The 17,249-nt window shown below is 33.4% G+C and overlaps 3 protein-coding genes and 2 non-coding genes across 7 annotated transcripts; 2 read left to right on the forward strand and 3 right to left on the reverse strand.

The window, feature by feature from the left end:
• The first annotated feature begins 2,178 nt into the window (after positions 1–2,178).
• LOC118059745 (CASP-like protein 4C2) lies at positions 2,179–3,855 on the forward strand. Its single transcript, XM_035072699.2, has 3 exons — positions 2,179–2,765; positions 3,139–3,274; positions 3,383–3,855. The coding sequence occupies exons 1-3, from the start codon at positions 2,557–2,559 to the stop codon at positions 3,596–3,598; spliced, it is 561 nt and encodes a 186-aa protein (XP_034928590.1). The 5' UTR covers positions 2,179–2,556; the 3' UTR covers positions 3,599–3,855.
• A 2,880-nt stretch (positions 3,856–6,735) lies between these two features.
• On the reverse strand, positions 6,736–6,807 carry TRNAH-GUG (transfer RNA histidin (anticodon GUG)). Its single transcript has one exon. It is a non-coding gene; the product is annotated as a tRNA-His (tRNA).
• An 816-nt stretch (positions 6,808–7,623) lies between these two features.
• On the reverse strand, positions 7,624–7,953 carry LOC118059746 (dolichyl-diphosphooligosaccharide--protein glycosyltransferase subunit 4A). The gene has a single exon (XM_035072700.2). It carries the CDS (start codon positions 7,951–7,953, stop codon positions 7,840–7,842), a length of 114 nt encoding a protein of 37 aa, XP_034928591.1. The 3' UTR covers positions 7,624–7,839.
• A 1,238-nt stretch (positions 7,954–9,191) lies between these two features.
• On the reverse strand, positions 9,192–9,265 carry TRNAG-UCC (transfer RNA glycine (anticodon UCC)). Its single transcript has one exon. It is a non-coding gene; the product is annotated as a tRNA-Gly (tRNA).
• A 2,788-nt stretch (positions 9,266–12,053) lies between these two features.
• LOC118059747 (UDP-glucuronic acid decarboxylase 6) lies at positions 12,054–15,965 on the forward strand. 3 transcript variants are annotated; one of them, XM_035072704.2, is made up of 13 exons: positions 12,054–12,164; positions 12,834–12,936; positions 13,253–13,339; positions 13,549–13,636; positions 13,757–13,848; positions 14,011–14,075; positions 14,163–14,251; positions 14,579–14,656; positions 14,738–14,831; positions 14,947–15,013; positions 15,124–15,187; positions 15,294–15,334; positions 15,557–15,965. In XM_035072704.2, the coding sequence occupies exons 2-13, from the start codon at positions 12,847–12,849 to the stop codon at positions 15,740–15,742; spliced, it is 1,041 nt and encodes a 346-aa protein (XP_034928595.1). In that variant the 5' UTR covers positions 12,054–12,164; positions 12,834–12,846; the 3' UTR covers positions 15,743–15,965. The 3 variants fall into 3 exon arrangements, with proteins under 3 accessions (XP_034928595.1, XP_034928593.1, XP_034928594.1); XM_035072702.2 differs by having other exon boundaries at positions 12,118–12,267; XM_035072703.2 differs by lacking the exon at positions 12,054–12,164 and adding an exon at positions 12,501–12,658.
• The last annotated feature ends 1,284 nt before the right edge of the window (positions 15,966–17,249 follow it).

Below are 17,249 nucleotides of genomic sequence, written 5' to 3' on the forward strand. Positions count from 1 at the left end.
GTGTTAAATGTTAAAAGTTGTCATGTTTATCTTGTGACTTAAGTATTTATAAACCTTAATCACATCAGCTAATCCAAAATATAAAAAATTATACAAAAATTAATTGATGAAAAGTTAAGTATTTATGTTGATTGCAACGCATGCTCTGTTAATGGTAGATAATTCGGTGATTGTCAGTGTTATACCAACAAAAAATAATTTGGTGGTATTTGCAGCTCATCGAAGAATATAAAAAGTTGTACAAAAATTAATTGGTAGAAAGGTAAGTGTTCACGTTTACTGCAACATCTGCTTTGTTATTGGTAGATAATTCGGTGATTGTCAGTGTTATGCTAACAAAAAATAATTCGGTGGTATTTGCAGCTCATCTAGGAATATAAAAAGTTGTATAAAAATTAACTGATAAAAAGATAAGTGTTCACGTTTATTGCAATACCTACTCTGTTATTGATAGATAATTCGGTGATGGTCAAAAAATAATTTGGTAGTATTTGCAGCTCATCTCATAATATAAAAAGTTGCATAAAAAATAATTGATAAAAAGATAAGTGTTCACTTTTATTACAGCATCTACTTTGTTGTTATTGGTAGATAATTCGGTGATCGTCAGTTATCTAAACAAAATATAAACACAGAAAAGACATGAGACAAATAGAAAAATATGGTGTTATTTGCACTATAACCATTGACTAAAAATGTGGTGTCAGCTCAATATATTTGTAGAGAATTCATTAACAAAACTTAAGAAAATTAACGTGCGTAAAAGAGGTGCAGTTACATGTTCAAACTTCTTGGAACTCGAAAACATATCAAGATGTGTGACTCGAGCTTGGTTTGTATAGGCCCTGCGGCGAGTAAAAGAGAAAAAAAAAACATATGAGGGGAGGAAAGAGAGTCTTGGCAAGCCGAATCTACCCCAAACGGCTAGAAAAAAAGAGAAAGAAACAACGCAGCATTGAAATGATTCAATTTACGAGTTCACATATCCATCACTTATTACCACTCGAAAAGAAAATATAATTTATGGGTGAGTTTCCATTGTCAAGTGAGAAAATAACACAAGATAATTAAATATACACGAGCAATAATAAGCCGATCCACAAATATCTAACTCACTTGTCTAAATACCAATCTCAATTCATCCAAAAACATATATAAGAAGAAAAGGAAGAAGAAGCTAATCTCAATGGTTACTTACCTGAATTTGTAGAACCAAAATGTTCAAATATGCACTTGCTTAGTAGTGTAGTTTGTACCGTGTTTCCAAATAGTTTTAGAAGGTAAAACGAGGAAGCACTTTATTATCATGTTTTGAAAGTATTTGAGATAATGATGGATATTGTTTCTCAAAGTGTTTTTGTTTTTAAATGTATAAAAATAATAATTTTTTATTTTTAAAATTTATTTTTGATATTAACACATTAAAACAATATAAAATATATAAAAAATAATTTTTTAAAAAATTAAAAAATATACAAAACTCTAACCCAGTCGAGATGCGTAGCAAAACACCCTTCATCAAAGAGCATGAATCATTATAATGTAAATGGGATAATTACATTATAAGCACAACAACTCTTTCCATTTTCTCAATCTACCATATGATTTTATTTTTTAAAGCATAACAATTTTTCGAACAAGTATTCTCTATCCAATTACTATATATATTGCTCCGTTATCTGATGATGTGCCTTTTGCTCTGGATTATTAGATTATGATTTCGTCCTTTTATTCGAATGAGCTTTCCCTCCCATATTACATTGCTCCCCTCTTCTTCCTATCTCTTAGATCGATACAAAGATAATTCAGATATTTACTCATTCGAAAGGAAAGAAAGGTTCCTTCCCAGAAATAAAAGGGCAAGATCATAATTTAGTACTCAGAGGCAAAGAATTTCGACAAAAAAAAAAAAAAAAAAACTAAACTTGATCAGAAGACTCGAACAAGAAATACTAAGAATTGGTATACTCACAGTGCAATTAGCCGTGGTGTAGATCAAGGGGCGCAGGATAAAAAAGCAACGAGGATTTTGAAACGAAAAGATGTTGTTGCGCAGGAAAGAAGAAAAAAGAAAGTTAAAGCAGACTCTGACTCCCTGCTTCCTGTCTGGCTGCTGTGCTTCTTCTTTTTTAAATAAATAAATAAATTATTCTATTCTCACTCTGTCTTTTTCTCCCTTGTCCGAACCAAATCAACAAACAAAAACTCTATCAATAATCTCTCCTCAAAGCCCGATCGGCGCCCTCTCTACTGTTCTTCTAACTTCTAATCGCCCCTTCATCCATAAAGAACCCCAAACATTGCTCGGATTTTTTCCCTTTTCACGTTAGCTTGCTCTCAATCCTTTCTCTCCATGAAACATTGAAGCCCCATGTCATGTCTCGTGACTTCAACAACTCTCCTCCTCTCAATCCCCACCTCAATTTCTCCGTGCCTCCCTTGCAATCAATCCCTAACAACAACCTTCTTCTCCCCTTTCCTCTCTCATGACTTCTCCCCCCCTTCCTCCCTATTTCTTTAACCGCGAAATAATTACCAGCAGTGCCACCAGCAGTCATGCGGTCTCCACAGCCCCACCGTAGCGGCGGTGACACCCAGCAACACTTCCAATCCACCGTGTCAGTGCAGAAGCTGAAACGATTCAACTCACTCATTCTTGTTTTTCGATTCGCTGCCTTTTGCTTCTCGCTTGCCTCTGCTGTTTTCATGCTCACAAACTCTAGAGGATCTGATTCCCTTCATTGGTACAATTTTGACGCATTCAGGTATCTACCTATATAAACACACACACACACACACATCACAAAATTCACTCTTTTTTTTCCTCCCAAGTCCAATTATTTACTGTAAATTACTGTTTGGTTCGTCAGAAAGAAAATGCAAGGAATCAAAAGGGTGTTTCTTCAAGTTTGAAAATTATGCTTTTAATTCAATTTTTTTTATATTTTTCAAATTATATCTTCCCGCTTTATGCCTTTTTCAGAAATTTATTGATAAAGTTTAAAATTGTTCGAGATTTTTATTTGTTATCATTTGACCCAAGTACTTCCCCGACAATTTTTACATGTATTGAAAAGAACAGTGTTGATTTTAAAAAAAAAAAAATCTTTCCTGAAATTATTTAAAACATGTTGACAGATACGTAGTCGCTGCGAATGCGATCGTCGCCATATACTCTCTATTCGAGATGGCTGCTTCCGTCTGGGAAATCTCAAGAAATGCCACGCTCTTCCCTGAAATCTGCCAAGTCTGGTTCGATTTCGGCCACGACCAGGTATACATACGTACACGTTTTCGTATCCCTCTGCCCGCCCGTCCGTACGTATTCGCGTGCGTATTGAAGTTAGCGAGAGAGTTTTGATGGTGTGTGTGTGTGGTGCAGGTGTTTGCGTACCTGCTATTGTCAGCGAACACCGCGGGTACGGAGCTGGCGAGGACACTGAAGGACACGTGTACGGATAATAAAGCGTTCTGTGTGCAATCAGATATAGCGATTGTTTTGGGTTTCGCCGGGTTTTTGTTTCTGGGCACCTCGTCCCTGTTTTCTGGTTTTCGGGTGGTTTGTTTTATAATCAACGGCTCTCGTTTTTATGTTTAGATTAATAGTAGATTAGGTTAATCCTGTATGAGATTAATTAAGATTGGACAGACAATGAGGGAATATTTTGGGTAAGCGTGTGAGCAATTTCACGTTTTTACTGTGTGAGATTGATTTGCGTGTCTGTCTGCCTTTGATGTTTATGTTTGTGGCAGAGATGATGATGTTCTATAGTACATTAAGTACTGTGTACATGGGTTTGTGTATTATTGGATTCCTCGCTAATTTTATTTTCTATTTCAATAAGGTTTTTGTCAGGAGCCTGAGCTGAGCGCGTAGTGTACGACCACTCGGATTTCTTTTCATGTCCTTTTTTTTCCCGTCATGGCATGTGATTTCCGGGCATTGTTTTTGTTTTTTTCTCTATCTCATCAATCATCTTGTTCAAATTTTGGACAGCATTTCACGATCCCCATTCGAATGGTCTATTATTTTGTTTTATATATATGATAGAGATTATTTCTTTTGAAAATACTTGAAAATTTATTTTTTAAAATTTATTTTTAATATTAAAAAATAACTAAAAAAAACCAAGAAAAAATTAACTTTTTAAAAGCCTTGGCTGAAGAAAACATCCTCATGCAAACATTCTCAGTGACATCTGCAATCACTAGGAGGAGGAGGAGGAGATCAAGATCCCCATGGGTATTGAAAGCTTTAGTGCTGCTTAGAATAAATTGAGATTTTTTGAAAAAAATATATAACAAAATGGGCATTCACTTGGAAGAGTAGCCAATCACCTGCCGTCAAGAGCCATCTAATTTTAAGAAGATTTACAAGTACAATTGGTAACTGTTGCAGACCCTTTTTACTGGCCAGACCTCATGAGAGAAACCCTCCTCGGCCAATGAAGCATGATAGCCAAAGACGATGCAGATTTTGTCACCAATGAGGGTTAAATAAGGGATATTTAGCACATGGAGACATCCAGCATGGCGGAGCAATCGGTTTTCTCCACGAAGGGCCATTGTCCTTTCCACTAACAACACATTTCATATTCTAAAATCTTAAACAAGTTTGAAGCATTAAAGAATTCTCTGAAAAGTCTATTTAAAACTTTCATGGTGATCCAACTGGACAAATTGACTCTGTTTGACTATCGTTTGGACCCTTAAATGGGTGTACGGCACCACCAACTTCAGTCGCATTCATATTTTGGGTTAAGCATCACAAAAAGGCAAGCAATAAGGCAAGCAATAAGGAGAAAAGTGATCAATTTTTAAGTTTGTTTTTTAATGATTATAAGTTTGAATTCTCTTAAATTCACTGAAAATTTACATGTTTGTTAGCTTCAAAACTCGTAAAATTAGTTGAGATATGCATAAACTAACATGTACATTCATATTAATAATAAAAAAATCAAAATAATAATAAAATTAGCAAAAATCCTAGATCACCAAACATTTGTGGAGGCATAGATAAAAGCAAAATGCGTCAGCAACACGGCCAAAACTAGCAATACCAAGGTTAATTCTCTCTGTTTGACCGAAGGTGCCACTGAGAGCATATAGTTGCCCACCAACTCCCTTCAGTTTTTGAAGCACTACTGTTAAAACATATCCTTAAAGGTGCTAGTGCTCAAGAGCACAATAGCAAAATTTATAGAAACTGGACTAAATAAAAAATTTAGTTTCCTTAAAATTTCAAAAAAAACTTGATATATAGCATCATTGGGACATCGCATTCCATTTTAACCAACATATTAATGATAAATCAAATAACCATTTATAGCCTGAAAATAAGCAATCATCAATCCTAAAAACAAAAACTCAAAAAAAAAAACCACAACTAAGCACAATTTTGGCTTAAGTTAGGGGGTCACATGTTTGTCAATGACGCCATGTTGCGGGTCGGATCAAGTTTTTATTATTCTAGTGTTGTTAACGTGTTTTCTAATAATAAAATTTAAAATAGAAGAAGAAGAAATTGATATTGGAGTCATTAGCTCGATTGAATTCAATAAAAACAAGTAGTATAATGATCTGATTTAAACTACATGCAGTGATAACATGTGAGCCATAAAAAAAACATCTAGCAACAATCAACCAAAACAAATGAGCCAACGATATTGGAAACCCACTATCATTCTATTGTTGACATAATTCAACACAAAAAAAAAATGAAGTGAGTGTTTGTCTATATTAAATAAATCAATTCTATTTAATTAAAGAATAAAATTTATTTAAAAAAAAAACATAACAAAGAATAACAAGTAAAAAAACCTTAGGTAGCCTAATTAAATAAAAAAAAAATTATAATAAATCCAAGGTAATAGAAAGCATGAAAAAAAAAAAAAACTCAATCTCCAATTAAATAAATATTAAAGGGTAAAATAAAGAAAGCATTAGCTTTTAAAATGATAAAAAAACCAAAGCACTCCTAGAAAAATCTCATGAAACCAAGTTAATTTTTAAAATAGATGCAATTCTAAAAAATATCTTAGCCTATAAAAAATAACAATTAAAAAATCAAAGATCAAATTTGACAAAATAAAAGATTCAATAAGGATGAAATTAAAACAAAATAAACTAATTCAATTAAATATTTTTTTAAAAAAAATATAACAAAAGGTAAAGGGACTAAATCAAAATGAAATAAAAGTTTAGGGGCTAACATGAAAAACTAGATGGGAGGGCACAAAAGCCAATGAAAAGGGAGGAAAGAAAGAAGAAGAAAGAAAGAATTGGCTGCCCATGATAAACTAAAGATCTTATCGGTGCATGCACCATATATTTAGGAATAAACATTGAGAAGAAATGATGAGGCTCCGGAACAATCTTTTCTACTACTTTAACTACACATGTCATTTAAAAACAATGAAGTTGTTGAAGCGTCATTGTTTTCATCTCTCTCTCTCTTTTTTATATTTGTGAAATACTTAACTAACCTCATCGGTATTTATTGATTACAAAAAAAAAAAAAAGGCAAAAACACTCTTTAATCCGACTAGTTCAATCATCTAGCATGAAGGGTGCAAAGGTTATTTTATTGCGCAACATAATTGGATATACGGAATGATGTGCATCAAATATGTAAAAACACAAAACTAACCCTAATGATAAGGGAAAATTTCAGAGTTTCGATAAGAAAATGCATTAACAAATGCATCAAAACTAACCCTAATGAAAGTCTAGGACTGTGGCTGCTGGGATTCGAGCCCAGGTCTCCACGGCCACAACGTGGAATTCTCACCACTAAACTACAGCCACAAGTTAGGAAGTGTTATAATTGCACCAAGTTATATCGGGAGATCTTTTATTTATTTATTATTTCATTAAACTTAATAAGATTTGTATTTTATATTTTTTTTAAAAAATCTGATACGAGTGTCACATAATCTAGAAATACAAGGAGTAAATTATAAAAATCCTCTTAAAATATTATAAAATCATGATCATCATCCAAGAGTTTGAAGATGATATAAAAACTCAAATTTAAATGAATATTATAGAAACCCTATTTTATATACCAAATACCCCTAATATTGTTTTAATCACTCCCTCACTGTTAAAGATGTTTTGTATATAAAAAGAGGTTTTATACTATTTTCAAGATTTTAGATGATTACTATAATTTTATAATATTTTAGAAAGAATATTGGAAATTACCCTGTTTAAATTTTCGTAACCCTCTAGCATTACTTAAAAATATTATATTTGCTATGTTTTTTTTTTTTTTTGGTGCTATGTGTTGCGTTTGTCAATAGATAAACAAGAATTAATCTAGTAATTTTTTGTGTAGTGACTTCCTCGTTATTTTTTTATAATACCTTTTTTTTGTGTACATGAAAAGAAAAAATATATACTATCTTCTTATGAGCTATGGAAGATTATCTGTTGCCGCACCATGGCCAGTTACAAGCCTCGTCCAATAAAAAACAATTAAAATGGAGTCACTTCAATTTTAAACTAATTTTTTACGAAAATTGACGACTGCAGTTAGCAACTATCATTAACCCATTTTACTGGAATGTCCTCCCGAGCACTCTCCCTATCCAATGAAACCTCTTAAATGGAGGATGCGAATTTTGTTCATACTGACCAGGGTAAACTGTTGCACATCAATCGCATAACATTATCCAACAGTGTAAAGAACACATTCTATATATTCTAGAACCTTAAAAAGAAATTCAAAAGCTCAAGGAATGGAGGCAATCTATTCAAGGCTTTCATCGTGGTTAAGTTAAAATTGACACAGTTTGACTATCATGAAGACTCTTGTTTGGGTGTTCCACGCTAGTCTCAGTTGCCTTCATATTTTGGGTCAGCCATCACATAATGGTAAGCGATCACCAGAACAAATATAAAAATGCCAAGAAAATTGGCAAAAAAACCCAGATCTTGATCATCAAACATCTGCAGAAGCACAAATAAAAGCCAAATGTATCAGCAACACAACAAAGTTTGTAACAACAGGTCTGTGATTTTATCCGACTTGCACAAAAAGCTCTTTATACTATGGTCACAAGGTTGACAACCTCAAGGACATTAAGTTCAAAACCCTGTAGCATTCACTGTTTCCATTCCCTCCCTGTAATCAAGGTCTTTAAAGATCCATTTAGATGATCATATTCCCTGTCGACATCTTAGCAATCCCAGAAATGCAAGCATGTGATAAACAAGATGGAAAGCAATCTATACAAAGAAAACCAGTACAAACATGTACACACAAATGACACAGTCATCACTTTACTCCATTCAATTATGCTCTGCAGATCAAAATTGGCAGCTGGTAATCAAACCCCGTCAATATCATCACTAACTAGGCCTATTTGGTAACATGACACAGTTCTTATCAGTTTACTGCAACCTTGATGAATGCGTTTGACATTCTTTCTGTTTAACTAAAGAAGGTTTCTGATACTCGGTGTAATTTGCTTGCAACCCGAAACCAAATTTATCAGCTTCTTTGATTCAAATGTATGTATTGTTTAATTTCTTAGATTAACTATGACACAATTATTCCATGTTTCTGTGGAGGCATTGCCTCCAAAAATCAGCACCTATTCCATGTTTCTTAGAGGGTGTTTGGGAGTGTGGTAGCTGTTGCTTTTCAAATAGCTTTTCGTGCCGAAAAGTATGCCAATAATGTTTTTTTATTTTTTAAAAATCATTTTTGATATCAGCACATCAAAACGATCCAGAAAGTACAAACCGAACTCAATTTTAGTAAAAAAAAAAAAAAAAAAAAAAAAAATTGAAATTAGGCAAAAAGCCGTTTGGACCGCAGTACCAAACGGCCCCGTCTAAGCAGACAGTGCAGCTAAATAGGACCAATATATCTTAATGAAGATGCTCCAAGGATGTATCGAATCAGCTAGTTTCAAACATCAAACTCACAGTGACATCACTGCAAACCCTTTCACAAACAATGCTAACCGAAACAAACTCAAGCGGCATTTACCATTTCCGTAGAACAATGCATGAGATGCAAACTACAGTCAAACAAATTGTAATTTTCTACAACCGGCTACTAATTTCACGCAATCAAATGCAATTTCCCATTACGGGAGCACTCCAGAATTCATGATCAAAAAACATTCACGGACCCGGAAAAAAAATTAGTGGATAAAAAAATATGAAGGGAAAGAATGCGATAGCAGTGGGATTCGAACCCACGACCTTTAGATCCGGAAGTCTAACGCCATATCCACTCCGCTATGCGATCGCTTGTGATTTTTTATTCTCCCTGTTTGAATTATTAATCAGTGTTTAATGATCTCTGTACCAGTCGTATTCTCCTCCGGGCAAAATCATGTAAATACAGCAGCACAATAAAATTTCAAACAATAAAAGGAAGAAAAGGCTAACTTCGATGCAATTACTTGTTATGACTAAACAGGAACATATAGATCTACGATCTCTACTGCGGTTGCAGAAACCGGTAGTCGAAAACAGAAGAGAAAATTACATGACATACCTTTTCAGCTGATCTGAAGCGAGGAGGCCAAGACAGTGTGTCTGAATCTCAAACGATGGGAGTTATTGCTCTCTCTCCTGGTCTCTTCGACTCCGTCTCTTTCTCGCGATCTCTCAGTTTTTCGCAGCAGCGGCAGCTTTGGAATGCATGCAAGGCAATGGGGTTTTGACTATAGGTCGTTTGTGTCATATGGGTTTAATGGCCCATTCTTATGAAAAGCCCCGTGAAAGCCCAAGGTGATTGTGATTGACATCAAATTTGACAATTTATGTTACTGTTCATGAAGTAAGGATTTCGAAAATTAGTTCAATTAACTCGGTTTTTTCAGCTCCCCGACTAGATGAAAATTGGCTAAAATTAAAAAAAATAATTGTTTAAAATTATTTTAATACTATAATATCAAAAATAAATTTAAAAATTATTTTAATATATTTTTAAATAAAATATACTTTTAAAAAATAACCAATTTCATGGTATCAAACACAAATTACCACTCCATGGCTTTATAAAGTCTCCCTCCACTAGCTAGCAGCTAATTATTATTATATTTTCTTTTATTAAATTCTTAACATGACATCATCCTCTCTTGTTTAAAAAATTATATTTTAAATTACTGAAATTATCTTGTATTTTGAAACTAGTTTACTTTTCATGTTATGTTGTGGTAGGCTAGACTATAATTTTATTTAATTTATTTTTAAAAAGTAAGAAATAGAAAGTGAGGTGTTCGAAGGTTAGCTTTCTATGTTCAGCTTTAATATTTTTTTTTATTAATATAAGTGTCCAGGTTAATTTATGTTCATCTTAATTAATTTTATTAGCCTGAAATTAACAATCATGTAAGTTTCTAGTGACTATTATATTAACAATCACATGACTCAAATTTAAAATAAAAAAAAATAAATTTTTTAATCTTAAACTCTTATCACTGCACTACCTATTAAATAGTTTAATTTTAACTACTTTGTAGTGGTAGGAAAATCACGAGCTCTACTCATCAATTCATTTCCATTTAAAAATATATATCAAGTACCATGAAAGTCTTTATAATTCACCTGCCAATTTTAATGCACCCTAAAACCATACAAGAAAACCAAAATCAACAAAACTTAAAAAAATAAAATGAAACTTTATCTCTTTTTTTAAAACATGTTTATGGAAAAAACATACGACCATGGAATTACACTTATCAAGTGAAATTTGTTAGCATGAAACATATTTTTTTAATGCCTTTCTTTAACTCATAAGTGAAAAATAATAAGATAAACTTTCAAACCAAAATTAATTTGTTGTAAATCTAGGGCAGGTTATATATATATATTTTTAATTTAAAATTTAATTTTATATAATTAGATTGATGCAATTTAAAAAAAATTGATAAAAAAAGAGGTTGATATAAAAGGTGTCCCACTTTCAACTCTAGTAGTTTTTGTTAATATTAGAGGACTGCTATATATATATATATAGCGTGTGTTATGATTTTTTTGCCCCCGAATCACCGTTATAATATCACGTTGACCGTAAGTTCCCAGAACTACCAAGCGGCAATCAATCACAGCAAATCTTGTCACACATAAAACAAACATCTACGTGAAATTGAGTTTCAGGATCTAAAACCCGTCTAAAATTAACAAAAACTTAAAGAATTGGAATTCTTTTTTTTTTTAAAAAAAAAACATCTAAATCCTCCTACAAACTTAAAGAATTAATAAAAAACGCTGTAGATTTTACGTGTAAGAAACCAAAAATAAAATAATGTTTAGGTCCCTTCAACCACAAGCACCGCCGTCGTAAAAAACGTATTTCCACAGCCAAATCTCGATAAAATCTCCAAACCTTTTAGAATTTTCACCATATCATCAGATTCAACTTCCTTAAACACAGTTTACGGGAGAACGGAGAGGATTCAAGGGAGATCAGATCCTTGGGAAATGCAACTCCTCACTCACCTTGCACAGTAAACAATGATCGGTCTTGAACTCTGCAATCATCTACAGGTTTGATAAAGAAGGCGCTTCAAGCTTGTTTATTCTTTTGAGATAAGAAATGGAACCATGCACGGTGCCGGTAGCTCACAAGGAAATGTCAACACTTGTGTGACCACACGCATACTGTAGACGCTACCTTACCTGGCCAGACCCGTCGCGATTACAATTTAATTTGAATTTGATAATATCATCTCAGCTAACTTGAATGAATATTTTTTTAAAAAACAGTTGTATTATTTCTTGGAAAATAAATATTGAATATATTAGGATATTTAATTTGAAATAAATATTATCAAATATGACTGGAAATCCAATCTAATATATTTATATTTTGAATATGGTACAATATAAACCTTTTGAGATAATGCATATATTAAATAAATATATATATATATTTTATTTTTTATTAAATAATAAATAATAAACATGGATTGAATATCGAAAAGATAAATAAATAGTGTACTCGTAGTTACCCCACGTTGTTGTAACGGTTGTAGTAAAAAATAAAAGAAAACTCGGTCTGACGTGTCGTTACCATTACTGTCATTAGACAGTAAAGTCTTTCGATTGTAACAGAGCATGTTCTCTTTCTCTCTGGCCAGTAACGACCGCGAATCACGCTTCCTCGAAATTTCAATCTAACCTTGAACACTATATAAGTATATGCCCTGTCTTTCATCATCCGCTGTCCTTAAATCCCTTCAAAATATTGCAACAAAATATTTTTTCCCTCAAATTATTTCAGCAGCAAAAGTCTGCGTGGTAATTAAATCTCAATTTCCATTCGTTTTTATAGGGATTTTTGATCGTCAGGAAAAAAATGGTCATGGGATTTAGAGATTTTGAGATTCAGATCTGAAGTTTTGTTTTTTATTTTTTCAATAACTGGTGGGGTATGGTTTTTCGTTGATTTGAAGCATTGTACATTTCGTGTTTCTGAAGTCTCATTTAATTCATGCGTCTCCTCTCTCTCTCTCTCACTAGCTGGTGCTGTTTGTTGGGGTGTTTATTATCATGATTAGTTGTTAACCATCTATTTTTTAATCTACTGTGGTTACAATCGAGTTCTTTATATAAAGTTGTAGTCTTTGAGTTTCATGACTCGCAGCGAAAAAAGTTTGAGATTTTGACTCTATTTTTTCACATCACTCAGGTGAACTGGATTTATTATCATGTTTTTTTAATTGAAACTTGTTGGCTGGTTTAATTTAAGGTTTTTGATTTGTGGGTTATTTATGAATGTGAGGATTATGCAATGTTTTGTTTCTGGGTTGTTTATACAATTTATGATGGATTGATTTTTTTCCTTCAATTTTCATGATTTTCAGAAATTGGACAAGAATGTCTAAGGAAGCATCGAATGGAGATCACAATTCTGCAGCAAAAGCTCCACCAACTCCATCTCCTTTAAGATTTTCTAAGTTCTTTCAGGTATAACTATTTGGCAGTTCTTTTTTCATTTTTAATTGGCGTGATCTCTCTTTTTTTTCCTTCCTATTTGGTACGATCCATGATCCTGAATGGCACAAATCGTGATAAATCTGTTTCAACCTACATATTGATACCCAATTTGGGATTTACTCCCCCCCCCCCTTTAGATGAGATGATTTCTGTTTTACAGATCGTTTACTTATGCATTAGCACCTGATCTTATTTGAGATTGTTTTTGGTTATGCTCGAGGGTGATTGTTTGGTAGTATTATCAGAAATAAATTCTTCATTATTTTCTTTTTCCTTTTGTTGGCAGTCTAATATGAGGATTTTGATAACTGGAGGAGCTGGATTTATCGGCTCTCACCTGGTGGACAGGTTGATGGAAAATGAAAAGAATGAGGTGAGCACATTTTGTTTCAAAATCATCTGAAGATTGACAGGCTTTCATCATCTGGCTATGGGTGTTTTGCTTTAATAAGAAAATACAGTTGCTCAGCCAATAAAGAAGGGAAAGCATTTCCACTCATGCATAGAATGTAAATTTTTTTTGTAAATAACATTTGAATTTCATGGTTGGTCTATTCTAATAATGCTTATTATGCCTCTTAGGTTATCGTGGCGGATAATTATTTCACTGGCTCAAAGGACAACCTAAAGAAATGGATTGGTCATCCAAGATTTGAGCTCATTCGTCATGGTACTGCTGATTTTGAGTTATGCGTCCGGCAGTTCAAAGCCAATGCATGTTGATAATGTTTTACTTTCTCTGTTGTCCATTAATTGAGGGTCGTGTTGATGATGCTTTATTTTTGTGCAGATGTCACTGAGCCACTGCTAGTTGAGGTTGATCAAATTTATCACCTTGCTTGCCCTGCTTCTCCAATCTTCTACAAATACAATCCTGTAAAGGTATGCATGTGTATATCATTCTCCTTTCCCTTTCTATATATTTTTTTCTCTCCTCCCTCCCTCTCTACTGAAAGCAGTTCTCTTAAGTTCTTCTAACTGTGAGCTACCCTGATTTTGACCGTTGCATTGCCATTTGACCTGTAAAATTGCTACGCATGACAGACCATAAAGACAAATGTGATCGGGACATTGAATATGTTGGGACTTGCCAAGCGAGTTGGGGCAAGGTTTGAGACTACTATGCTATCTCTTAGTTAATAATTATTTATAATGTATGATCCCCTGTTACTGATGCTTCAGTAATTGACAAACAGGATTTTGCTTACTTCAACTTCTGAGGTCTATGGAGATCCACTCATCCATCCTCAGAATGAGAGCTACTGGGGAAATGTCAACCCAATTGGTGCGTTTAACTGTTCTTAGATTTCTATTAACTTATAATATGTGAAAAAACTCTCTTTAAAGGTTTTCCATGCAACTACGTAACCTTCTTTTTATAAAATCCTAGCATGCAACTTAGTATGGGGTAGGGGATGAGCTCTTAGCATTTAATATGTGAAATCTTCTCTTCCAGCTGTTTATTTGATTGAAGATGCCATATATACTAAATTTCAGGAGAGCTTTAGTGTCTGGAATTTTACTACATGGAAAATATTTTTGTTGTCATTCTCTATTTGAAAAATGCAAATTGTACATTAACTTTTGCCGATGTGTTTGTAAAATTTTGCAGGAGTCAGAAGCTGCTATGACGAAGGAAAGAGAGTGGCTGAAACTTTGATGTTTGATTATCATAGGCAGCACGGGATAGGTATATAGCTTTTGAAGGACGTTCTTTTTTTGTGATTTTCCCATGTCTAAAATATCTAAAATAAAATTTGTTCCTCTGCAGAGATAAGAATTGCCAGAATTTTCAACACTTATGGACCCAGAATGAACATTGATGATGGTCGTGTTGTCAGCAATTTCATAGCCCAAGCCATCCGGTAAGATGTTAAAACAACAGCTCCTGTAGTTGTTTGAAACAGTTAAGCCTGTTGGTAATTATATTCTTGTTTCAGCTTTACAACTTAATGCCAATTGCTCTGTGAATTTATGCAGTAACGAGCCTTTGACTGTTCAAGCACCTGGAACCCAAACCCGGAGTTTCTGTTACGTGTCTGACATGGTAAGCAAGAAATTGTCCGGTGCTTTAAATGATGGTAGACGATTTAAATTGTCTTGATTGGGTCTTAACATTAGTATTCCCCTAAATTCTTTATTATCAAATATTTGAAGGTTGATGGCCTTATCCGACTAATGGAAGGGGAGAACACTGGGCCCATCAATATTGGAAATCCAGGTTATTCCTCAAGCTCTGTAACAAATCACTTGGTGTTCTTCAATGACGTATTTCATGAAAAAAATGGAAACTGTTTCCCATATTAATCCAATGCTTGATATTTCAGGTGAATTCACCATGATCGAGCTTGCGGAGACTGTTAAGGAGGTTAGTTTCAATTTGTCTCCATCTCCTACTGGATGTTAATCTGGCTTAGTCTATTTTCTTTTTGTGGCACGTTGCTTCTTAGTCCTTATCATGGCGAGTTGTATTTTCCACGTGTAGGGTTTACTGGCTATGAGTTGAAAACAGAAAAAAACATTTTATTCAAATCAAACTTTTCTTACATAAATTTGGCTCTTTGATTAACCTTACCATGTTCACTGCCAGCTTATCAATCCTGAAGTAAAGATCATATCAGTGGAGAACACACCAGATGATCCTCGTCAGAGGAAGCCAGACATCACAAAAGCAAAAGAATTGTTAGGCTGGGAACCAAAGATCAAGCTGCGCGATGGTCTTCCCCTCATGGAGGAAGATTTCCGACAGAGGCTTGGAGTTCCCAGAAAGAACTGAACCAAGTGAATTTTTCCGCAGCAGTTATTCACGCACAGCTTCTGGTTTCCTTGCCCCTGGGGTCTCATTTTTCTTTTTATCCTATTATATTATGATTTGGAATAAATAGTTGGAATTTTTATACTTGGAAGTAGCCAATCGCATGATGTGTGGAACTTATCCCCTCCTGTTGCAGTGTGAAGGATTATGGAATAATACAAGGAAATTATTTTTGCCCTTTTGAGTTTATAGTTCTGCTATTTGCTTTCCAAGTGCTTACTGCATTTCTAGCTATTCTGGAATGAATATATAAGAATTAAAAGACCAGGTGGAACGGATTGCCATGCATTTTTCATAGCTTCCTCCACAACTAGTCTTACCCATTTAGCCTGTTGAGGTAATATTTATTTTTTAAAATATTTTTTACTTGAAAATATATTAAATTTAATGTTTTTTAATATAAATATATTAAAATGTTTTTTAAAACGTAAAAATAAAAACGCTTTTTAGTTCATGTTTTGTCTCGAGCCCAGATTCTTGTTTTCTAAGTGCCCTGACAGTCTACATCGTTAGCTTCTAGTGGCAGTTCATTTTCACATTTGTCAGTGACAAATCAATTTTTGGCTTTGGACTCCTACGAATGAAACTGATTTTCTAACATTGAAAATAATAATAATAGTAATATGTAGACCCCCCCGCGCGCGCGCACCCGACTGATCCTGCACGTCAATATAGACAATAATCAGCGCGGCCTAGCCTACAAGTTGCGTCCACAGCCTAACCAATCTACTGTTATTGTAAAAAAAAAAAGAAGCAATTCGTCCAATTCCCAATTCAATATATACAGAATCTATAAAAATTAAAATATTACATTACAGCTACGATTATCTCTGGAAAGAAGTTTAAGAAAAAAAAAAGTATCCGTTTGAAAATATAATTGAAATCATGTTTTTAAAAAAATTAATTTTTTGTTTAATTATTTTTTTAATCAAAAATTTGAATGCGATGGAAATGTAAAAAATAATTTTTTATATTATTAAATTGTCTTGATGTGCTGAAAAATAATTTTTTAAAAATAAAAAAATTTATTATTTTAATATATTTTTAAGTAAAAATATATTTTAAAAAACAATTACTATTATATTCTCAAATACATTCATGAATAAAACAATTTAATGAATAAAATATCTTCCATGTTGTCAGTGTAATTAAATTCACGAGATTTTCAGAAATCATAACAATTAATCGTGAAAAATCTCTTAATTGTTAAATAGTAAATAATGTTGTCAATTTGAATTCCCAGCTACCGTTTTTATTTATTTATTATTATTTGTTGGGGTCGGGCAATTTTCTTTCATGGAGATGGCAATACAGGAGGATGTGACAGAGCTTAATTATGGCAGATCAACAGAACAGATTGCGCATGAAGAACAGTTACAACAGTAAATATAGAAAATAAAGATGCCTTAATAGAATAAATCACAGCCTGGAACAAGGAGATTCTGATTTCCCAGCCAGGTACAGGTAT

The sequence above is a fragment of the Populus alba genome, chromosome 10, assembly GCF_005239225.2.
Source record: "Populus alba chromosome 10, ASM523922v2, whole genome shotgun sequence".
Classification (NCBI taxonomy): domain Eukaryota; kingdom Viridiplantae; phylum Streptophyta; class Magnoliopsida; order Malpighiales; family Salicaceae; genus Populus; species Populus alba.